The sequence below is a fragment of the Bufo gargarizans genome, chromosome 3, assembly GCF_014858855.1.
Source record: "Bufo gargarizans isolate SCDJY-AF-19 chromosome 3, ASM1485885v1, whole genome shotgun sequence".
In the NCBI taxonomy this organism is placed as follows: Eukaryota; Metazoa; Chordata; class Amphibia; order Anura; family Bufonidae; genus Bufo; species Bufo gargarizans.
The window spans coordinates 101,655,212-101,680,179 of NC_058082.1; the positions used below are offsets into that span (position 1 = coordinate 101,655,212).

General features: G+C 43.6%; 1 protein-coding gene across 1 annotated transcript in view; it reads left to right on the top strand.

Moving 5' to 3' along the window:
- LOC122932904 (protein D7-like) overlaps positions 1-21,811 on the top strand; it is a 43,602-nt gene extending 21,791 nt beyond the window's left edge. Inside the window, exons 4-9 of the mRNA XM_044287575.1 lie at positions 583-657; positions 744-837; positions 12,693-12,766; positions 13,137-13,197; positions 15,450-15,508; positions 21,679-21,811. Coding sequence (XP_044143510.1) covers positions 583-657; positions 744-837; positions 12,693-12,766; positions 13,137-13,197; positions 15,450-15,489 — 344 coding nt within the window. The 3' untranslated portion in view covers positions 15,490-15,508; positions 21,679-21,811. The remainder of the gene's footprint in view (positions 1-582; positions 658-743; positions 838-12,692; positions 12,767-13,136; positions 13,198-15,449; positions 15,509-21,678) is intronic.
- Positions 21,812-24,968: the final 3,157 nt, after the last annotated feature.

Genomic DNA, 24,968 nt, shown 5'->3' on the forward strand with positions numbered 1-24,968 from the left:
GGAATTTATCATGTAAATTTAGTACAAAGCACTCACTAATGTATTGTTATCCATATTGCCTCCTTTGCTGGCTTGATTCATATATTTTTTTTTTTTTTAAATCATATTATACACTGCTTGTTTCCATGGTTACGACCACCATGCAATCCATTGGTGGTCATGCTTGCACACCATAGGAAAGCACTGGCCTCTCTGGTGGATGGGACTGTGGGAGTGCATATAGGCTAGTGCTTTCTCCTATAGTGTGCAAGCGTGACCACTGCTGATGGACTGCATGGTGGTTGTGACCATGGAAACGAGCCGTGTATAATGTGATGGGAAAATTAGTCCAGCCAGCAAAGGAGGCAATATGGACAATCACAATACATTAGTAAGTGTCTGGTATTAACTTCCTCTAATGCCACTTGCTGAAGTGAGACAACCCCTTTAAGCACAAGCATCTGAAAGTCTGGGCCTTGTGATCTGTGTCCCTACAACACGTTGATATCCCTGTTCATTCTGGATAAAATGTTTAATTCAGCCATATGTTCCTTTATCTCCACATTTTACTACTTGCACAAATTTGACTCCTTTTATTGACAGACGATGTAGTAATACAGAAAGCAGAGCGCGTCTCAAACTGGCAGAGCCCTCAATGTGAAGAAAACTGGGAGGATGGTATGTACCCTGATTATAAATGCTGGCCACATTTGACTATAAACGGCCTCACGTCATAACACAGTATTTTCTTTTATCCATAACAGATTCCTCTGCTTCTACTCCTTTTGTTTTAAACGAATTTGGAAACTCTCAGCCATACAGCTCACATGACACTGTACAAATGCAACTTCCTCCAAGGTCAGTGTGACTTGTCTGTGTGGTAAGAGGATATTCCAGGAATTTTATATCTTCAGAATAGGCCATCAATATCTCGTCGGCAGGAGTCGGACACTCGGCACCCCTGCGGATCAGCTGTTCCCAAGTAGCTCTGTAATGAGACCTAGCCTCTCCTCCATTGTGTAGTGAATGGAGCTTAGAGGGGTTGTCTTATTTCAGCAAGTGGCGTTTATCATGAACTAGCTGAAGGACCCGGCTTCGCACGGGTATATTTCATCTTTCATTTAATGTTTGTGTCGTTAAAAGGTATTGACAGTATCCACTAGAACAGTGACCTCTACAGCACCCCACCCCCTTGACACTGACCCCATCACAGTGCTGTAGTGCTGTCTCCAAAAAATGGGACCTCTACAGCACCTGCCCCTTAACACTGACCATAGGTTACAGTCCCCTTAACTGTGACCTCCACCATTCCCAGCCCCCTTAACAAGACCTCCACAGCGACTGATCCTTCAACAGTGACTGCTACAGTACCCTGCCCCCTTAACAGACCTCACAGTACCCCGCTGCCCCTTTAATAGTGGCCTCCACACTCCCCTCCTCCCTTAACAGTGATTTAAACCATAACCTGCCCCCTTAACAGTGACCTCCACAACCCCCGCCCCTTAACACTGACCTCCATAGCGGACTGTCCCCTTAACTGTGACCTCCACCCAGGGCTTCCCCCCCCCCCCCCCCCCCCCCTTGTGTAAACCCCACTCCTCAGGGGTATGGAGATTTCACGGTCTTTCTACTTGTCAAATCTCCATCTCGCCATGTGCAGGGAGGATAATAACTTAAAATGTTATTATCATCCCTGCACAGGGCAGGATGGAGATTTCACAAGTAGAAAGACCGTCAAAATCTCCATACCCCTGAGGGCGCATGCGCGGTTGGGTGCACTCGCTGTGTCCATGCGCGTAGGGGCGTGCGAACTGGAAGTCACGTGGCGGGGGTAGGAAAATGTTAAAATTTTGCAACACTGGCACAGCCTGGCTCCATCCTTCCCTCAAGTAGTGTGCTTGCCTGCCAGTGCCACTAATGAAACACCTGTTGAGTGAAGTGCTCACTACACCCCTCAACAATTCCTTGCGTGGTGTAATTTACAAAATGTGGTCACTTTTTTGGGGTTTTCACTGTGGGGATACCTTAGGGTCTCCAAATGCAACATGGTGCCCTAAGACCACTCCAGCAAAATCTGCCCTCCAAAAACCATTGCCTTCTGTGCCTTGCCGTGTGCCCAAACACATGTGCTACTTTCACACCTGCGTTTAGGTGCAGATCCGTCTGGTATCTGCAGACTGATCCGCACCTATAATGCAAAGCTGGTATCTGTTCAGAACGGATCTGTTTGCATTACTCTTTTAAAAAAAAAAAGTCTAAGTGTAAGTCAAACTGATCCGTCCTGACTTGCATTTAAAGTCAATGGGGGACAGATCTGTTTTCAATTTCACCATATTGTGTTGGTGAAAACGGATCCGTCCCTATTGACTTACATAGTTTGGCTCCGCATCGCCAGGCGTTTGGCCAGGCAGACACCAAAACTCTGCAAGCAGCGTTTTGGTGTCTGCCTCCAGAGCGGAATGGAGGTGGAACGGAGCCAAACTGATGCATTCTGAACGGATCCTTATCTATTCAGAATGCATTGGGGCTAAACTGATCAGTTTTGGGCTGCTTGTGAGATCAGTTTCAAGGCTCTCACAAGTGGACCCAGAAACTCCAGTGTGAAAGTAACCTAAACTGCAGACTCTGGGTAATAAATATTGAGGTTTGTTTTGTAACACTTGATGTGTTCTAGGAAAAAGTGATTAAAATGGAAAAATCTGCAAAAAAAGTGACATTTCAAAATTTCACCTTATTTTGCTTGAATTCCTATAGAATACCTAAAGGGTTAACAACATTTCTAAAAGCAGTTTTGAATAGTTTGAGGGGTGTTTTCTAAAATGGGGTCCTTTATGGGTTCATTCTATTATGTAAGCCCCACAAAGTGACTTCAGAACTGAACTGGTCCTTAAAGTTAACTTTAAGAAAATTTCCAAAGTTCAAAAATTGATTCTAAAACTTTTAACGTCCTAAAAAAATAAAATTGCATTACCAAAATGATGCTAACCTAAAGTAGACATATGGGTAATGGTAATTAATATTTTGAGGCATCACTATCTGTCTTAAAGCAGAGATTCAAATTTAGAAAACAGTGAATTTTCATAAAGGGAAAACATTGACTCAAATTTACCATTAATGTGAAGTACATTGTCACGAGAAAACAATCTCTGAATGGCTTGGATAACTAGAAGCGGTCTAAAGTTATTACCACAAAGTGACACATGTCAGATTTGCAAAATTAGGTCTGGTCAGGAAGGGGGTAAATGGCCCGGTCTGGAAGTGGTTAAAGGAAATCTGTCACCAGGATAATCGCTATTGGAGAATAGCCATAGCCTAATAGCACTTAGTACCTTATTTCTAGATGTGCCTTTTTTCAGCAATATATTTTAACCCCTTAAGGACTCAGGACGTACCTGTACGTCCTAAGTTTAAATAGTGATTGCGGTGCCCTGGGGGTTAATCTGAACAGGATGCGGCTAAAATCATTTAGCCAGCATCCTGTCACAACCGCAGGGATCAGAAACTTTAGAGTGCCTAAAATAAAGATTTTGAACCCCCCTGCACCCCTGCACGATTTTATGCCGGCAGGTGGTGCAGGGAGAAGGGGTTGAAGGGGTCCCCTTGAAAATTCGTTGGTGTACAGTGGTATTCCAGAGTGTCAGCACATTGCTGACACTCTGGTATAAGCGGCTGACATCTGTGCAGATGTCAGCCGTTTAACCCTTTCCATACCGCGGTCCGTACGGACCACGGTATGGAAAAGGTTAACTGTCAGGGTCAAGGGGCTCCCTCCCTCTCCCATCGGCGGGCTGCTGTGCCTTTGCAGCCCCCAGACAGGATGGGGTCACAGAGGGAGGGAGCCCCTGTCCTTACCCTTCCCAGTCTGCGCAGTTCTGGCCACTACTGAGCAGATGGGGAAGGTTCCCATGGCAACAGGACGCCTTCTCAGGCACCCTGCTGTCCATGGTGCTGAACAGATCTATGCTAAAGGCATAGATCTGTTCAGACAAAGTGTAAGTAATACAGTACAATATATATTGTACTGTATTATACAGACATCAGACCCACTGGATCTTCAAGAACCAAGTGGGTCTGGGTTAAAAAAATAAAGTGAAAGTTAAGATAAAAATAACTTATCACTGAATAAAAATAAAAAAATTAAATACACTACACGTATTAAGTATCGCCGCGTCCGTAACAACCTGATCTATAAAACAGTCATGTTACTTTCCCGCACGGTGAACGCCATAAAAATAAAAAAAATAAAAACTATGAGAATTTAAATTTTGCCCACCTTACTTCCCAAAAAAGGTAATAAAAGTTGCATGTACGGCAAAATAGTACCAATCAAACCATCATCTCATCCCGCAAAAATCATACCCTACCCAAGATAATTCCCCAAAAACTGAAAAAACTATGGCTTAGACTATGGAAACACTAAAACATGATTTTTTTGTTTGTTTCAAAAATGAAATTGTGTAAAACTTGCATAAAGTATACATATTGGGTATCGCCGCATCCGTATCGACTGGCTCTATAAAAATATCACATGACCTAACCCCTCAGGTGACCACCATAAAAAAATAAAAATAAAAACGGTGTAAAAGCCATTTTTTGTCATCTTGCGTCACAAAAAGTGTAATGGCAAGCGATCAGTCATATGCACCCCAAAATAGTGCCAATCAGTCATCTCATCCCGCAAAAAATGAGACCCTACTCAAGATAATCGCCCAAAAAATGAAAAAACTATGGCTCTTAGACTAACATAGTACATAAGGCCAAAAAAAGACATTTGTCCATCCAGTTCGACCTGTCATCCTGCAAGTTGATCCAGAGGAAGGCAAAAAAAACCTGTGAGGTAGAAGCCAATTTTCCTCACTTTAGGGGAATAAAAATTCCTTCCCGACTCCAATCAGGCAATCAGAATAATCCCTGGATCAACGATATCTCTCTAGTAGCTATAGCCTGTAATATTATTACGCTCCAGAAATACATCCAGGCCCCTCTTGAATTCCTTTATTGTACACACCATCACCACCTCCTCAGGCAGAGAGTTCCATAGTCTCACTGCTCTTACCGTAAAGAATCCTCTTCTATGTTTGTGTACAAACCTTCTTTCCTCCAGACGCATAGGATGTCCCCTCGTCACAGTCACCGTCCTGGGAATAAATAGATGACGGGATAGAGCTCTGTACTGACCCCTGATATATTTATACATATTAATTAGATCTCCTCTCAGTCGTCTTTTTTCTAAAGTGAATAACCCTAATTTTGATAATCTTTCAGGGTACTGTAGTTGCCCCATTCCAGTTATTACCTTAGTTGCCCTCCTCTGGACCCTCTCCAGCTCTGCTATGTCTGCTTTGTTCACTGGAGCCCAGAACTGTACACAGTACTCCATGTGTGGTCTGACTAATGATTTGTAAAGTGGTAGGACTATGTTCTCATCACGGGCATCTATGCCCCTTTTGATGCAACCCATTATCTTATTTGCCTTGGCAGCAGCTGCCTGACACTGTTTTTTGCAGCTTAGTTTGCTGTTTATTAAAATTCCTAGATCTTTTTCCATGTCTGTTACCGAGTGTTTTACCATTTAATAAGTACGGGTGACTTGCATTATTCCTTCCCATGTGCATAACTTTACATTTGTCAGTGTTAAACCTCATCTGCCACTTATCTGCCCAAGCCTCCAATCTATCCAGATCACTCTGTAGTAGTATATTATCCTCTTCAGTGTTAATTACTTTACACAGTTTAGTGTCATCTGCAAAAATTGATATTTTACTATGCAAGCCTTCTACAAGATCATTAATAAATATATTGAAGAGAATAGGGCCCAATACTGACCCCTGAGGTACTCCACTAGTGACAGTGACCCAATCTGAGTATTTACCATTAATAACCACCCTCTGTTTTCTATCACTGAGCCAGTTACTTACCCACTTACAGACGTTTTCTCCCAGTCCGAGCATTCTCATTTTATATACTAACCTTTTATGTGGTACAGTGTCAAATGCTTTGGAGAAGTCAAGATGCACGACATCCATTGATTCGCCGCTGTCAAGTCTAGAACTTACCTCCTCATAGAAACTGATTAAATTTGTTTGACATGATCGATCCCTCACGAAGCCATGCTGATATGGCGTTATTTGCTTATTTCCGTTAAGATGCTCTAACATAGCATCTCTCAGAAAACCTTCAAACAGTTTACCCACAACAGATGTTAAACTTACCGGCCTATAGTTTCCAGGCTCTGTTTTTGGACCCTTTTTGAATATTGGCACCACATTTGCCATGCGCCAATCCTGTGGGACATTCCCTGTCAATATAGAATCTGCAAATATCAGAAATAAGGGTCTGGCTATGACATTACTTAATTCCCTTAGGATACGAGAGTGTATGCCATCCGGTCCTGGCGATTTGTCTATTTTAATCTTTTTAAGTCGCTGATGTACTTCTTCCTGGGTCAGACAGGACACTTTTAATGGGGAATTTATTTCAACATTCAGCATGTCATCTGACAGTTTATTTTCCTCAGTGAATACATTGGAGAAAAAAATATTTAACAGCTTTGCTTTCTCCTCGTCGCTCTCTGCGACTCCCCCCTCATTACTCTTTAACGGGCCGACACCTTCAGATTTATACTTTTTAACATTTATATAATTGAACATTTTAGGGTTAGTTTTACTCTCTTTGGCAATTAATCTCTCAGTCTCTAGTTTGGCTGCTTTTATTTGTTTTTTACATGTTCTATTTTTTTTCCTTATAGTTTTTCAATGCTTCCGTGCTACCTTCATGTTTTAGTGTTTTTTATATGCTTTCTTTTTGTCATTTATTGCTTTCTTTACAGTTCTGTTTATCCACATTGGTTTCTTTTTGTTCCTTAACCTTTTATTCCCATACGGTATGTACCTCTCACAATGAGATTTTAGGATGCTTTTAAAGATATCCCATTTTGTGGCTGTATTTTTATTTGTGAGGACTTTATCCCAGTTAGTTAGGCCTATGGCCTCTCTTAGTTGGCTAAATTTTGCTTTTTTGAAGTTTGGTATTTTTATTCCTCCCTGTACAAACGCTCTCTTGAATGATAATTGGAAGGTTATTACTTTGTGGTCACTATTTCCCAGGTGTCCCCCGACCTGCACGTCTGTTGTTCTGTCAGGCCTATTGGTTAATACTAAGTCCAGTATGGCCATCCCTCTAGTCGGGTCCTGAACCAGTTGGGAGAGGTAATTGTCTTTGGTTATTGCCAAGAACCTGTTTCCTTTATGAGATACACAAGTTTCAGTTTCCCAGTCTATATCTGGGTAGTTAAAGTCCCCCATAATAACCACCTCATTATGATTTGCCGCCTCGTCTATCTCGTTTAGTAGTAGATTTTCTGTGGACTCTGGTATATTAGGTGGTTTATAGTAAACTCCTATTAGTAATTTATTATTGTTTTTATCGCCATGTATCTCTACCCACAGTGACTCCACATGTTCATGTCCCTCACTTATATCTTCACGGAGTGTGGGCTTTAGACAGGACTTTACATAAAGGCAGACCCCTCCCCCTCTCCGGTTTTGACGATCCTTTCTAAACAGGCTGTAACCCTGTACATTAACTGCCCAGTCATAGCTATCATCCAGCCATGTCTCAGTTATTCCCACTATGTCATAGTCCTCCTCACACATCACTAATTCCAGTTCACTAGTTTTATTAGTCAGGCTTCTGGCATTAGTATACATACATTTGAGAGGTTTATGTATCTTTTTTACTCTACACCTTTCCTTCTGAACTTTTCTAGTCCCTCCTTCCATTCCTCCCCCAGTCTCACTACCTTGCCCCCGGTCTCTATCTGCACTATCTTCCCATTCTATAACATAATTACCCTCCCCCCCAGTCCCTAGTTTAAACACTCCTCCAACCTTCTAGCCATCTTCTTCCCCAACACAGCTGCCCCTTTCCCCATTGAGGTGCAGCCCGTCCCTACGATAGAGCCTGTAGCCGATAGAGAAGTCGGCCCAGTTCTCCAGGAACCCAAACCCCTCCGTCCTACACCAGTTTTTGAGCCACTTGTTAATTTCCCTAATCTCCCGCTGCCTCTCTTGTGTGGCCCGTGGTACAGGTAGTATTTCGGAAAATACTACCTTTGAGGTCCTTGCCCTCAGCTTTTGACCTAAATCCCTGTAATCATTTTTAAGGACTCTCCACCTACCCCTAACTTTGTCATTGGTTCCGATATGGACCATGACCGCTGGATCTTCTCCAGCCCCTCCCAGTAATCTGTCAACCCGATCCGCGATGTGTCGAACTCTAGCGCCAGGAAGACAGCACACTGTTCGGCGATCACGGTCTTTGTGACAGATTTCCCTATCTGTTCCCCTAATAATTGAGTCTCCCACTACCAGCACCTGTCTGGCCTGCCCTGCTCTCCTGGGCCCCTGCTTACCGGAGCTGACATTCCCCTGACTGGCAGAGGAAGTGTCTGGCTGCAGCAGTGCCATCCCTGGACTGACATCCCCCTCATCTGCCAAACGTGCAAACTTGTTGGGGTGTGTCAGATCAGGGCTAGCCTCCCTGACACTCTTCCCTCTACCCCGCTTTCTTAATGTTACCCAGCTAGCTACCTCACTTTCCTCAGCCTCCTCTCTGTCACCCTCCCCCTCATCTACCCCAAAGAGTGCTTGCTCGGTGAGAAGCAAACTCTTTTTTGCAAATTGTCAATGCCTCTCAGTGTTGCAATTTGTCCATTTAGAGACTCGATTAGCGATTCCAAACGGGTAATTTGCTCACATCTTGAACAAAGATATGCACCCTTGAACTCCTGTTCCAGGACTGCATACATCATGCAAGATGTGCACTGGACTGCGTTGTCAATTGTGCAACACATACTAAATGGGGATTACACCAGCAAAGCAAAAAATACAATATAATGTAGTACTAAGAAACTGGATAATTACAGTCCCCCACTGAAGTCCCTGAATCTAAAGTCACTTAATCTTAAGTCACACACTTATGCAACCACACTTAAATCAACCACGCGTCGCGGTCAAACTCGCGTTATATATCTCCTTATATAACAAAATATAGATGCAGCTCACTACACCAGCCTGGTTTGTTTCCCCTCTGGAATCAGACTATGGAGACACAAACATTTTTTTGGGTTTTAAAAATGAAGTTATTGTATAAAACTTCCATAAATACCTAATATGTATACAATTTTATTTTATTGCCATGACAACCTGCTCTATAACATTACCACATGATCTAACCTGTCAGATGAATGATGTTGTAAATAACAAAAAAGTGCCAAAAAAGCTATTGTTACCTTGCCACACAAAGTGTAATATAGAGCAACCAAAAATCATATGTACCCTAAACTATTACCAACAATACTGCCACCCTATTCTGTAATTTCTAAAATGGGGGTCACTTTTTTGGAGTTTCTACTCTAGGGGTGCATCAGGGGGGCTTCAAATGGGACATGGTGTCAAAAAAACAGTCCCGCAAAATCTGCCTTCCAAAAACCGTATGGCATTCCTTTCCTTCTGCGCCCTGCTGTGTGCCCGTACAGCAGTTTACGACCACATATGGGGTGTTTCTGTAAACTACAGAATCGGGGCCATAAAGATAGTCTTGTTTAGCTGTTAACCCTTGCTTTGTTAGTGGAAAAAATGGAAAATTAGGCAAAAAAAATGAAATTATCAAATTTCATTCCCATTTGCCAATAACTCTTGTGGAACACCTAAAGGGTTAACAAAGTTTGTAAAATCAGTTTTGAATACCTTGAGGGGTGTAGTTTATAGAATGGGGTCATTTTGGGCGGTTTCTATTATGTAAGCCTCGCAAAGTGACTTCAGACCTATAGTGGTCCCTAAAAAATGGGTTTTTGTACATTTCAGAAACATTTCAAGATTTGCTTCTAAACTTCTAAGCCTTGTAACATCCCCAAAAAATAAAATGTCATTCCCAAAATAATTCAAACATGAAGTAGACATATGGGGAATGTTAAGTCATCACAATTTTTGGGGGTATTATGTATTACAGAAGTAGAGAAACTTAATTTGCAAATTTTTCTAAATTTTTGGTAAATTATGTATTTTATTATGCAAAAAAAATTATTTTTTACTTCATTTTACCAGTGTCATGAAGTACAATATGTGATGAAAAACAATCTCAGAATGGCCTGGATAAGTCAGTGTTTTAAAGTTATGAGCACCTAAAGTGACACTTGGGCCTCTTTCACACGACCGTTTTTTTTTTTCCGTTTTGCGGGCCGTTTTTTGCGGTCCGTATACGGTCCGTATACGGAACCATTCATTTCAATGGTTCCGCAAAAAAAACGGAATGTACTCCGTGTGCATTCCGTTTCCGTATTTCCGTTTTTCCGTTCCGTTTAAAGATAGAACATGTCCTATATTTGGCCGCAAATCACGTTCCGTGGCTCCATTAAAGTCTATGGGTCTGCAAAAAAACGGAATGCATACGGAAATGCATCCGTATGTCTTCCGTATCCGTTCCGTTTTTTGCGGAACCATCTATTGAAAATGTTATGCCCAGCCCAATTTTTTATATGAAATTACTGTATACTGTATTTGCCATACGGAAAAACGGAACGGAACAACGGAACGGAAACGGAACCACAACGGAAGCAAAAAACGGAACAACGGATCCGTGAAAAACGGACCGCAAAACACTGAAATGGACATACTGTCGTGTGAAAGAGGCCTTAAGGTGAAATGGGGCGGAGTCCTTAAGGGGTTAAATCTTCTGAAAATCCAGTTTATTTGGTATGCAAATGAGTCAGTAAGGTGCCCAGAGGGCGTCACAGGATGGAGCCCATTCATGCCTCCTGCTAGTACCCAAGCCTGCCCTCATGCTGGGAGCAGGGGAAAGGGGGGCAGAGTTATGGCTTCTATGTGATGTAGGAGGGGTGGGTGGACACATTGTGGCAGGAGGCGTGCCTGGGCTCCTTTCTGCAAGAGTGACGCCCTCTGGGCACCTAACTGGCTCATTTGCATACCAAACTATTTTCAGAGAATAAAAATATCTGTTGCTGGAACAAAGGCACATCTGGAAATAAGGTACTAAGTGCTCATAGGCTATGGCTTTACTTCAATGGCTATTTATTGTGGTGACAGATTTCCTTTTAAAGCTGACCTACTGCAGAAAAATGGCTGGGTTGTTGTGGAAACCTGGTGTAAAACTGTATGTGGAGACTAAGGGCCTGCGAGCTTCTATTGGCTGAGGGTCATGTGACCAGGCTTCTAATGGCTAATGCATTTTTTGGGAATCTCAGGAACTGTACGTGCTAGAGTTGAGACAAGTCTAAACCTTCCAGGTCATCTGATGTACTTGTGTGCCAAATTTTGTGATTGTAAATGCGACACTTACTAATGTATTGTGATTATCAATATTTCTTCCTTTGCTGGCCTGATTCCTTGTGTGCTTGCACACTATAGGAAAAAACACTAAGTGTTTCCTATAGTGTGTAAGCACGACCACCACTGATGGATTGCAGGGTGGTTGTAACCATGGAAACGAGCAGTGTATGTGATGGAAATATGAATCAAGTCAACAAAGGTAGCAATATGGCTAAGTGACTTGTATTAACTTTTTATCTACATAAATGCTATTTGCTAAAGCAAAATAACCGCTTTTGAGGACTGTATTACACTGGCTGATACTTGGTCAGATCGTCACTATCTAGCGTTAATAGAAATGCTCAATGATAATCTGGCAGTGTAATCCAGCCCTAAAAGTGCTGCCGATTTACCCGATGGACAAGCAAACACTTGTTAATCAGGCAATAGCAATTTTATATGCATGCTTAAAAATCATTGTTTCCTGATGGTGGATCATGCTGTCTAATCACAATCTGCTGCTGGCAGACAATGGGTCGGTGTATTGCCCTGGAGCATGTAATGGCAGCACTCTCCTCCACTAACAATCAGGCGATTTTGGTGGGAAGCAATGTTTTTCTTCCGACTATGTACTACATCACTAGGTCTAATACAGCCTTAAAGGGGTTATCCAACCCCCTATAATTCTCCCCCTAATGCCCAGGCCCCTCATACTAGTCACTTACCCCACTCCCCAGCACCTGTTTCGCTTCTGATGTGTGCATAGCCACCTCTGCAACTCCCTGTTGTGTGGGTCAAAAGATCGGGACAATGGGGTAGGGCAGCCAATAGCGGGCCACGACAGGAACGAGCCTCCCTAGCATCACCCGCATTGCTAGAGGCTCGTCCTAGTCGCGGCCTGCTATTGTCTGAACTTCCCCAGCTCCCTCATCCTGCCGTCGCCAGATGTTTTTGATCTGTGCCACAGGTGTGCGCACATCAGAAGTCACGTGGGTGTCGGGGAGTGGGATAAGTATGACCAGTGTGTGGGGCTGGGGCATTATAAGGGATAACCCTTTAAGTGGGGGCAGCCGTGCAGTAACAAGCGCTGTCTACTAAAGTGGACAGAGTTGGACTTCATTCACACGTCAATGATTTTAATCGTGATCGTCAGCCAAAACCAGGTGTGGCTCTAAACGGAGCAGGTGTAGATCTTTCTCTTATACCTTATCTCTGTGGAGGCTCCAATTCTGGTTTTGGCTCAAAATAACTGATGGGAATTGCTGACCAAAACACAGACGTGTGAATAAGGTATGAGTCTGGAACAGCTGATCTGATATTGATGGCCTAAGTGTTTTTTTTGTTTTTTTTCCCCCTAGTTTTAATCACCTGGTTAATTTGTTTTAGAGCTACAAGTTGGGAACCTAAAAGTGACTGGAAACCTGAAGTGTCAAAAGGCCATTCTTCACGCTACTACACAAGTATGTGTACTAGTATTTTTGGTATAGAACCCCTTCAATTTTCTTGAAGGGACAGTGAAATTACATTTTAGACTATTTGAAGAGTTTCTTAAGATTTGTATTATATCAAACACCTTTAAATATAATAGAGTGGATACCATACAGTGATAGCAATGAGTATTATATGGTGAAAGCTAATGCAGTGGTCTTATAGAGGGTATGGTAGATCAGCTGTGGGAAGTAAAGCCAGTAAGGTACTCTGCACTACCACACAACACATCTGACCTTTAAACCAAGACCCAATGAATCTTACAGGCATATGTACTACTGTATTACTAGGCCCCAACTACACTCTCCTATCTATTTTATTTTTTTCTGTTTCTTTTTAAAGGTGGCTCTAGAGAAGCCAACAATCAGGAACCTGTCTATCAAAATGATGAAGAATGGCCAAGGTTTGTACTGCAGAGAAGTAAATGTAAAACTCCATACATGCGACAGTGCTGGGCCTCATGTACACGGGAGTTGAGAACCTACCTCCTTTTTTGCAGGTTCAGGTTTTAACACAAGCAAATCTACATTTTGGTGCCCCCCCCCCCGTGCCAATATCATAGTGCCATCCTCTTCCCTGCCCCCTAATGTGCCAGTATCAAGTGCCTCTCTCCTCCCCCCTCCATGTGCCTGTTTTATGGCGCCCCCCCGTGGCAGTAAAGTAACAGTCCGCTATTTAAAAAAAAAAAACTTACTTCCATGTCAGCGATGCAGGCCTCTTCCTGTGTTCCCACCAGCCTCTAGTGTTGAAGATTTGGTGCTCTTGTTCTTATTTAGCCCGTCTTTCAGAAAAGTTTGATGGGACTTGAACCCATGACCTTCTGTATTAAAGGCAAATCACTTACCCACACAGCTATAAAAGCTGTATAGCCAGTTACTTAAACTTATACTGTAGATTACTTTGATACCTAGTGTACAACCATACACATGACAGTTGCCCCAACACACCCAGCCTGCTACATCCATACAGTCTGCTGGGGCAGCTGTCATGTGTATGTACACTAGGTATCAAAGTTATCTACAGTAGAAGTCTTATATTATTTTATATTATTTTTTTTTGGTAACTGGTTATACAGCTCTCATAGCTCTGTGGGTAAATGCCTTGCCTCTAATGTGAAAGGTAGAGAGTTCGAATCCCAGGAGAAACTTATCTGAAAGACATGCTCAGTGTCTGTTGCTGCAGCTGCTGCCTCAGCCTGTCAGCTGCGTACCGCTCTGTGACAGACGGTGAGGGCGGACGGGCTGCTCGGCACACAGGCTCAGCAGGGCAAGTGTAAGTTGTTAGCAAGTTAATTGTTTGCCGCCCCCCTTCTCTGCGCCCTCAAGCAGCCGCTTAGGCTGCCTTATAATAGAACCGGCCCTGTACAGACATGTGTTGCTAGATGGCTGCTAGCACATCTGCAATACCCAGTCCCCATAGCTGTGTGCTTTTATTGTGTAAAAAAAAAATAAAAAATTTGATACATATGCAAATTAACCTGAGATGAGCCCAGCACCGCCCCGCATCCTCAAGGTCCACCTTGCTCCCAGACGTCAGAAAGCTAGAGTGCCGTAATCTCGCGATATGCGAGCTAGCACATGCGTAGTTCCTTCCCTGAGGCTGATGCCAGCACAGGGAAAGAACACTATGACGACACTACGCAGGCGCTAGCTCATGGATCGCGAGATTACGGCGCTCTAGCTTTCTGACATCAGGGAGCAAGGATGAGATTCTCAGGATGCGGGGCGGTGCTGGGCTCCTTCACGCTGGACTCATCTCAGGTTAATTTGCATATGTATCAAATTGTTACACAATAAAAGCACACAGAGCTATGGGTATTGTGGATGTGTTAGTGGCAATCTAGCAACCCATGTCCTCCGCTCTATACACAAAATCCCGGTGACTAGTTCCCTTTAAGTGAATTATGTAATAGATTCTGTGACAATGGAATCAATCATGTAATTCAATGTCGGCATGCCGCATAAGTGTATGGCCAGCCCCGAGGGTTACATTCTGCTGGCCATACACTTGTATTATGATGGTATACAAAATGAAATTAAAGGAGTGAAGTACTGGCATGCCGGCATTGGATTACATTTTGTGTGCCTCAATCTTAAAATGGTGCACAAACTACTTTTTTGCAGTGCAGACCCCATTCAAGTGAATGGGTCTGTGTCCTGCACACTGTCTGTGCCTGTGCATTGCAATTTGCAGTACGCAGCACATGCACTGCTGGCACTTGGACGTGTGAATGTGGCCTTCTAGCAAAAAAATCCTATAAAACAATCCCCTAACCCATTTTGTCATAGTACTGAGCTGACCGTAAATCTACATAAAAAATTACTTTTTATAAACTTGGGGACATTTTTAACAACTTTTGTCTAGAGAAACTACTCCAGTACACCCCCCCCCCCCCCCCCCCTAACTTGGCTTAAGATTGTATGTGTGTTTTATAAATCTGCCATTCATTTAATTAACACGGCTTGCTATGTCATACTGGCATAAAATTACAAAATGTGTAAAAAAAAAAAATATATAGATTAAAAAAATGTCAGAACTGGCACAATTTAAATGAGAAATTACCTTCACACACCCCCATGTTGGCAAACAATTAGTGTATTTTGTGGGTTTACCTGGAATTAAAATATAATTATGTACTACCTTTATTTCATACAGGCTGGGCAGTAATACTAAAGCTAATCGGCACTGGAAGTAGCTTTGGGCCCTGGAAATAAGTACGATATATTTTTTTTAAATTTATTTTTTGTTTTCTAAATCATTGAATGTTTGTTTATGTAACTGCCAAAAGCTTAAAGGGGTTGTCTGGCCACTACTTCTCTATATTTAGGAATAACCTGTGGCAAAAAGATGTTTTACATAGTACTTGTCCGTAATGCAGCTGAACAGAAAGTGGCCACATCTGGTCAGGAGCTGGAAAGTGGAGTGAAGTACTGGTTAGTAGCAGGTAAAACATCTTCCACAAGTTATTACTAAATACAGATGAGAAGAAATGACTAGAGAACCTCTTTAAAGGGGTTATTTAACATTATAAGACTTTAGAGATGACAACCTGTGGTGGCAATTGGCTGTAGCAGGGATAAGAGACGGCCGTGGAGTGATGGAGACTAGTGTTTAGCGAGCATGCTCGGCCGAATACAAGTTCAGCACGAGCATCTCTATGCTGGGCACACGGCGGTATTCGGCAGAGTTCAGTTCAGCTTTACCCTCGCCGTCAAGGACAGCCGAAGAACTCGGCAATGTACCATTATAGTACTGTCTAAAAAATAGTGTACCTGGATCGAAGGGGACTATATCCTAAACCAAATATAGTAATACGATCCTGCTACTAACTACCTGCTGCTATCCACCTATTGTCCTTTCATCTGGATTCTGTCTACCATAACATTATGGGACATAGCAGGTTTGTGCAATATACACTCGCCTAAAGAATTATTAGGAACACCTGTTCTATTTCTCATTAATGCGATTATCTAGTCAACCAATCACATGGCAGTTGCTTCAATGCATGTAGGGTTGTGGTCCTGGTCAAGACAATCTCCTGAATGTCAGAATGGGAAAGAAAGGTCGGCTACAACAGCAGAAGACCCCACCGGGTTGTAATCAGTTGCACTATTGTCTTTTGTCTGGATCCTATCTAGCAGGTTTGTGCAATGTATAGTGGGCTTGTGCAATCAGGCAGCATATGTATATGGAGATTGTGGACAGATGAGACATTTGCACTTTGTCTGGTGTTTGATATTGCTGTGTGAATATATTTTATCATTGTTTTATTATTGTTTTATGTGGATATATTTATGTATTTATGCAGTTTTATTTGATTCCCATTTAGTAAGTGCCCCCCCCCCCCCCCCCCAATATCAATTTTACTTTGCTTTTCTTGGGACGGGTGAGTCCAGTGAAGTGTGCACACATTTTATTGTGCCCAATTGGAGAGCCACCAAATACACACAATTTTGTTAATGTTTGTAGCGCAACCTGTGCTAAATTGCTCAGGTTGGGAGAGCTGTGCATAGGAAGGGACAGACAGTGTAGGGAGTGTAATAGGAAGATTTTTATACAAAAACTTTTCAGAGACCCAAAAGTCCTTTTTAAGGATTTGTGTGTGACTGCAGCAATATATATTTTTAGCACATCCTGCGCTAAATACCGTGTAATAGGCTGCTGTGGACAGTTAAATTATCTGCACCACATCTCCTATTTAAAGTGTGCACATCCCTAAAATATCAGTGACATCCAGTGCACTTTTTCCATATACACTGCAAACAGTGACATTACCTGTGGTACTTGTCCTGTGTAACGTTTCCTCGTCACAAATACCTTTTTAGTAAATTTCTTTTTTTTGCGCATACACTTCCAAATCCAACGCTACTGTAAGTGCAACATATATGCTTGAAAGTATCGCATTTAAAGTGAAGGTGAGCAGTAAGGGACGGGAAGTGGAGAAAATGTGCCTGCTGCCAGAGCACAAGAAAAACAATCCTCCAAGATGCCTAGATTCATGTCCCAGTTTGCAGGGAAGCACAGGACACCACTCTAAGTCAGCACAGTGCGAGCAGGTGGTCGGTTGGATTGCAGCAGATAATGCATCCATTCAGTTAAGCACCACCTTGTCTTCCACAAAGTCCAACCTCAGTAGCCAGGAGTCTGGTTAACACAATCCTCACCCTGATCCTCCTTCCTCCTACCATTTACAGTCTGGCCAAACAAGTGATCCCACACTCGCATATTCCGAGGACCTCTATCGCCATTACTTGATTTTGGCCCTCTCGCCAAGTATGCTTTAAGAGTGACATGAGATCTTGTGCCCTGATTCCCAAACTCTTGAGCATCCACAGTCACAAGAACATGACAGTGGGGAACAGCAATTATGGTTTAATGAGGTGGATGATGACAGTTGCCAATGATTTAACCGCAATTACTGTCTCAAGAGGTTGAAGAGAATGAGACGGTTGGCAATCACTGAGGTTGAGGTTATGGTTAGGTCAACAAATCAGGAGGATGATCAGAGTGAGAAAGTGAAAGAGGAGGTGGTGGATGATTAGGTCACTGACCCAACCTGGGAACTTTAGCACCCCGAAATGCGTTGTCCTACGAATAAATTGAACACTGCCGTAACCGAAAACTTTGCCCACGACCGGTTGTTTTTGTGGTCCATACGCTCTACGTAAAGTTCAGTGTTTAACAGTAAAAAGGGGGAGGGATTTGCAGCACCACAACAGGCTGGAAGAGGCAGTGGGGTGCCAAAAGGGAGAAAGTGGGCCACACAAAACAGGCCTGGAACTGTTCAACAGAGCAACCCCTTGCGGAAATCTCCCTTGCCAAGGGGTAGATGTTCCACAGTATGGCGCTTTTTTGGAGGAAAGTGAGGACGAGTAAAAAGAATAGTAGTTTGCAACCTGTCCCATACAAAAATGAGCTGGGGCGTGAACACTAGCAACCTCACCAGCACCACCAGCATGATCCACCACATGGCATCCAAGCACCGTAATAAGGAGGAAGAAACCTCTGGGTCCACAATCGGTCTACGGGTCACACCACTGCCTCCTCTTCCTCTGTGTTGCATGCTGGTCAATTCCCTGTCAAAGGGTGGGAGGCATCCGGGCCTGCACCTGTCCACATCCACTTCAGTGTCCGAGTGCAGCATACAAATGTCCTTACCCCAGGCATTTGAACGCAAGTGCAAATACCCAGTCACCCACCCACAGGCCATAGCACTAAATGCGCAACTTTCCAAATGACTGGCCCTGGAAATGTTGCTATTTAGGCTTGTGGACACTGAGGCCTTCCGCAGCCTGATGTCGGCGGCCATCCCTTGTTACAGTTCCCAGCCGCCACTATTTTTCACGGTGTGTTGTGCCCCCCCTTACACCAACATGCGTCCCGTAACATCACACGTGCCCTGACTAACACAGTTACTGGGAAGGTCCACTTAACCATGAACACATGGACAAGTGCATTTGGCCAGGGATGCTATATTTCCCTGACTGCACCCTGGGTGAAGGTTGTGGAGACCGGGAGCGAGTCGTACACTGGGATGGCACAGGTGCTACTGACGCCAAGGATTGCTGGCCCTATGTTCAGGGTTTCGTCCAGCACCTACGTTGGTGGCTCCAACCCCCACTTCTCCGCCTCCACTTCCACCTCCAAATTATCTGCGTGCAGCACCAGTCAGTCATCAGTCAGTCAGTAGCTGGAAGCAGTGTAGCACTGCAGTGGGGAAGCAGAAACAGGCTGTGCTGAAGCTGATATGCTTGGGGGACAAACGGCACACTGCTGCAGAACTGTGGCAGGGGACAAGAGACCAGACTGAGCTGTGGCTCTCGCCACTCAACCTACAACCAGGCATGGTTGTCTGATAATGGCTGTAACTTGGTGGCGGCTTTGGAGCTCGGCAAGCTCACACATTCCATGCCTAGCCCACATGTTTAACCTTGTGGTTCAGTGGTTTCTCAAAACCTACCCCAGTTTGGCTGAGTTCCTTGTGAAGGTTCCATGTGTGTGCACATTTCCGCAAGTCGACTGCTTCAGCCGGTCTGTCAACACTGCAGCAGCGCTTGAAATTGCCATCTCACTGACTGTGACATGAGCACGTGCTGGGACTTGACGTTCCACATGTTGGCCAGGCTTTGTGAGCAACAGAGGGCAGTAATGGAATACCAGCAGATTCTGATTATATTCTAGGAAATGGAGATGTTCAAGTGCTTTGCCTCTCGTGAACCTGAAGTTTTTTTTTTATCCAATGAATAGTTGGTACTGTTTTTGGAAGAAGCTTTTAGGTTCTGTTCTGGACTTTGAGGAGAAGTATGTCGTTTTTATCCAATGATGGAAAATGGTTCCATTAGAAAAGTTAGCTTTTCATTTTACAACTTTTGCTAGAAAGCCCCTGATGGCAGCAAATGTTCAGTGTTCTTGCAGTGCTACCACGGCAAAAATTAAAGGTTTTACGATACTAATGGATAGGTCATTAGTATCTGATCAGTGGGGGGTCTGACACCCACAGACCCTGCCGATCAGCTGTTAAGAAGGTGGCTTCTTGCAGTAGCGAAACTACAGCAGTCGCCTGGCTTTTCCTAGGCCAGTGATGACAGGTTCATCAGTCACATGGCCTAGATGCAGCTCAGCCCCCCTAGAAGTGAATGGGACTAAGTGTGATACCAAGCACAGCCGCTATACTATGTACGGTGCAGTGCTTGGTGAGCACAAAGAAGGCTGCGGTGCACAGGAGCACTGGTGCCTTCTACAGCTGAACAGTGGGTCCCAGGTGTTGGACCCCCACCGATCATATACTGATGACCTATCCTGAGGGTATTTAAAGTCTTGGATAACCCTTTTAAGCATTACACCTATTGAAATCACTGTTCCCTCAATGAAATGTGGGTGCTCTAAACAAAGTACCCTACTTGCCCAAATTACCTTGAAGGTTGTGCTCAGACACCTTAACTGTGTATTAAAAACACTTCCTCTTTCCTGATTACTGCCCACTGTAATGTGGAGTTTAGAAAACCAATTTTCAGACCAGATTTAATTTTAATGAAAGACTATGGAGCATTTTGCTCATTTTAATGACTTTTCAATTTTTCTCTACAGCTTTCACATTCAGTGCATCTACAGGCTTCTGCTTTCTGTTCTATATTGACTCCAGAGTTGAGGGAGCTGCTCTGATGGCTCGATCTGTCTTCCTGACAGCTCTTAAGCACTCATTACGGCTAAACTTTCAGTTTGAATTTTTTTTTTTTTATGCGTGTTTGAGCGATCAGGAGTTTGGAGATGAGGGATACAGAGCAAGTCATCAGAGCAGCTGCCTGACCTCTGCCAGATTCGGTGTGAAAGATGGTAGTCTGCACTGAAAGTTGAAGCTGTAGAGGAAAAACTGTTGAATATATTTTAATAAACAGCTGTAGATGTGTGTGTGTGTGTGTATGTATGTATGTGTGTATATATAATATATATATTAGCCCAGAATCGGTGAAATGCAATTGTAACATTGTCACACACACATTATTGATACCTAGCCTTAGAATAAGTGAAGTGACATAAATATCTGATAGGTGGCATGACCACTGGGACATTCCCACCCCATGTTCTGGGAATGTGGGGTCCCACAGTCTCCTCCTTCAACGGAGCTCCAGTGCACCTGTCCACTGCTCTGTTCTCTTCTGGAGCAGAGTAACTGGCACTCCCTGTGTCTCGTAGAAGTGGGCAGACGTACTATATTCAGAGAGGGGACTCTAGGAACCCCACATTCTCCTGATTATGGGAAATCCCAGAGGTGATCTTTATTACCTATGCTGTGACTAGGTGAGAAGTATTTTTCCAGGGATAACCCCTTTTTAATGGACCATTGGTCAGACCCCCAGCTTTTGTACATTTATCACCTATTCTACTAGGCTTTTTTAATTTTTGAATGGGACATATTTGCTTCCTCTGGAAATCCACACTTCTGGGATCAAAAGGAGAATCTCATTGTTGCACAACAGACAGGAGGAAACTTTCCCTAAGTCTACGTTCAGACAAGCGAGTGTCACGCCGCACTGCTGGGGTCGCGTAGCATTATATTAGTTTATGATGCTATGTAACCCTTACAGCTCTGGAATTGATTAGATAACACTGACATAATGCTGTCAGCTATCCAATATCTTCCAGAACTGTAAGGGTTAAATAGCATCTTAAATCAATATATGCTATGCGACCCTGGCAGTGCTGGAAGTTCAGGGTGGGTGCTGTGCTGAGTCCGGAGCGTGACACCTGCTCATCTTAAAGGGGCCTAAAGAAAGTTGATCCAGTTTTTTATTTTTATTCATCAGATCTCTTGCTGTGGGTCTAAAATGGTCCTGATTTTGTACACTGTATTACTATTTATATTTCTATTACTATTTTCTTTTAGGCTTCTTGGTCACATGAGGATTGGCAACATTGCATGTTCTGAAGCGTTTTAGATCTCAAGACTTGCTGGTTTTAAGTCGTTTTAATGTTGGTGATATGCTTTTATAAATCTAATAAACATACATTTTAAAAAATGTTGTGATATTTCAGACTTGTCAATATGCCTAATGTCTTGTGTACCTAGTGGCCATATTTCCTTACAGAATTTTTATATTTTTGTCAGTGGTATGCTCTCCTCTCAAGGGTGGTGGGTGGAATTGTGGATGCAGTTAAAACTTAAGATGGCTTTTTCTTGATTCATGTGGTGTAACAAGCTTATGGTTACATCACAACCATCTGTGCAGTTTCTCACGCAAAAGGGATCCTTAACTTTTTTTTTTTCTTTTACAGTGCAAGTTTGCTAGGGCCCTGGTCCAACCTCTACCACTCCAACATCCTGTGTAGAACGTGACATAAAAACACCCATGAGACAAGTGTTGCATGGGCATTTAAAAAAGTTGCAAAATGGCGTAGTGTGACACTTTTATGATGGAGGCATGAAACGTAGTAAATGATTCCCAATATTTTTTGCAGGCTGGTCTGTCTTAGACTTGTCTTTTAGAGGTCATAGATTATTTCGGGATGCACGGACTAGGTGGCCTCTCGGCTCAGACTCCAAATCCTCCGTGGTATTGTGCTTCTATTGGCCTAGCAATTTTTCTGAGGTGTTGTACACTACTTTGCATTAGCAACTACTTTTGCTAGTTCCTACAGGAACAACACTGGGGGCCAGATTTATCATGACTGACAGCTCACTCCACTTTCACATATGGCTAAAGTCAGTTTTAGCCAAGTCAGATTTATGATCGGCCCTTTAAGACTGTAATAAATGTGGTTTCATGGTGGTCTCATAAGAGAAGCATGGTCCTCACTGAAATTGCAACTTTTTTGCGACTTTTTAAATAGTCCCAATAGTAAATCTGTCTAGAGATTCATTTACATAAGAAAACACGCCAACTTTCAGAAAACTGGCGAGCATAGTGCAGAGCAGAAAAGTCGCAAATCTGTGCGCAGATTTAGCGTTTGGGACTTTTTGGGGGACTTTTTCACTCCATTATTCTGACCTGAGCTATTGATAAATCTGGCCCTGGATTTTTACTCCGCAGAAGCTACTAACTGAAGCCAGAGACACATGAGCGAGTTCAATGCAACAAACTCTCTGCATGTAGCAGTGTGTTTCCATCCTGACCTCCCCTCTGACAGGATCCCTCAGCATTATGATTTATAAGGCCATGTACATGAGACTTGGAATCTATCTACATGCTTTCAGTACTTTCTTTCCCATTATACAGTAGATCATAGCTGGTGCAGACGTTGGATATCATTTCTGCTGGTTTCTGGTGAAGTTGTAGCAAATGTGGCAGCCCACGTGATGTCCTGCCTTATTTTCTTGTGGCAAGAAGCTTAAAAAGTTGCAAATTATGGGGCATATGGTATGGTTGCCATATTTGTCTTTTTGCCACAATTGTGGTAGACTTTTTACTGTCCCTCAGTACATGTACAGTCAGTGTTTCCCTTGTCTTCAGTGCAATGTCCATTCCATCCTATCAGTGGTGTACTGCAAATGGAGGCAGGATACGCCACTGCTATGGGGCCCGCGGCACCGGAGTGCTCGGAAGGCCCCGCCCCCTGCAACTGCACTCACAGCAGGCTCAGAGGCGGTCTGCCCACTTATAATTGGCTCCCAGCGCTGCCAATAATGCACACCCCCCTTCCTGTCTGACTTCTCATTGACTGTGCGCTCCCTAGGACCCAGCCGCACTTCCTCGGCTGGTGCGTCTGCTGCGCCTGCACTGCTTCACATACTGGGCCAATCGGCATTAGCAGTGTGCAAAGATCCTGCTGCTGATTGGCCCAGCCAGTGCAGGCAGCAGGTGCGCACCCAGCATGGAAGAACTTTAGAGAGTTGTGCTGCCTGCCCGCCCGCCAGTGCCACTCAAAACAGTCATCTCACAGCCAGTCTGGACCTGTGCCACTGCCAGCCCATCCACACAGTGGCTGGGGCAGTCCTACTATCTTTACAACCGGGATCATTAATGAGAAATCTGTACTAATAACAGTCTCTCTTAGCACTGGCGTAACTAGAAATGACTGGGCAGTGGGCCCCCAGCCAATTTTTGAATGCCACCCCCCCCCCCCCCCCCCCATCTTAGCTGTTTGGCACCTCTGACCGGCAGACACACTTGACTTCTTCCCCAATACAGTCCAAATTCCAATTATCGTTCAAAAGACAAGTCATGGAAATATATGTATACTGTAGTATATTTTGACAGTAAAGGTAAGAATAAAAGGTCTTCTGGTTAGTACAGTATACGTTCTATATTTCCATGACTTGTCTATTGGATAATAATTGGACTGTATTAGGGAAGTCAAGTGTCTCTGCTGGTCAGAGGTGCTGGACAGCTGGGAGGGGGGCAATTCAAAAATTTCCTGTGGGGCCCAGTTATTTCTAATTACGCTAGTGCTAATAGAGACTGTAGAAAATGTTCCAGCTCCAGAACTTCATGTATGGGACTTTCTGAGGGCAGCAGCAAGCAGACTTCCTGTGGGCGTGGGCGGTACTGTAGGCTCCTAGAGGACTCGGGACAGTGCCCCCCCCCCCCCATGAACTGATTGCTGTTAAAGGGAACCTGTCACCTCAAAAACACTAATAAAACCGCCAGCATTAGTCATCCCCAGTCTGTTCATAATTAGAGATGAGCAAATTTCATATTAAATTTCTTCACGCTTCGTTTGGTGGTAAAAGGTGAATTGCATTATGGATTCCGTTACCACAGACCATAATGCAATTCCATGACTGAATGTATAACTGAATGCCTTTATAGGCATTCAATTATTCATTCTGTCATAATAGAAGTCTAGGGCCTGCATAACGGATCCGTCCGGTTTGCGTTATGCTGCAGTCCTCAGTAGGTCATGTATACATTTCTTTATTGGCAAATGGGGGTGTGACAGGGGAGGAGCCAGGGCAGGAGGTGGGATGGGCCAAGGTAGTGGGTGGGGTTAGGGGGCCCAATTCAGATTCTTGCTATGGGGCCCAATGATTTCTATGTATGCCCCTGCATCCAATCCAAGCTATAGGACTTCCTTCATATTGTCAGTATGCTACCAGTCTACCTATGTCATCACTATAATTTCCTGCTATGGTCCCTGTAGTTGTAGGGAGTGTCACCCACAGTAATGCATTCACATTTTACCATTCTTCTGGTATTCTCAGTGGTTTAAACTTTAAAGGCTCAGTATATAGTAAAT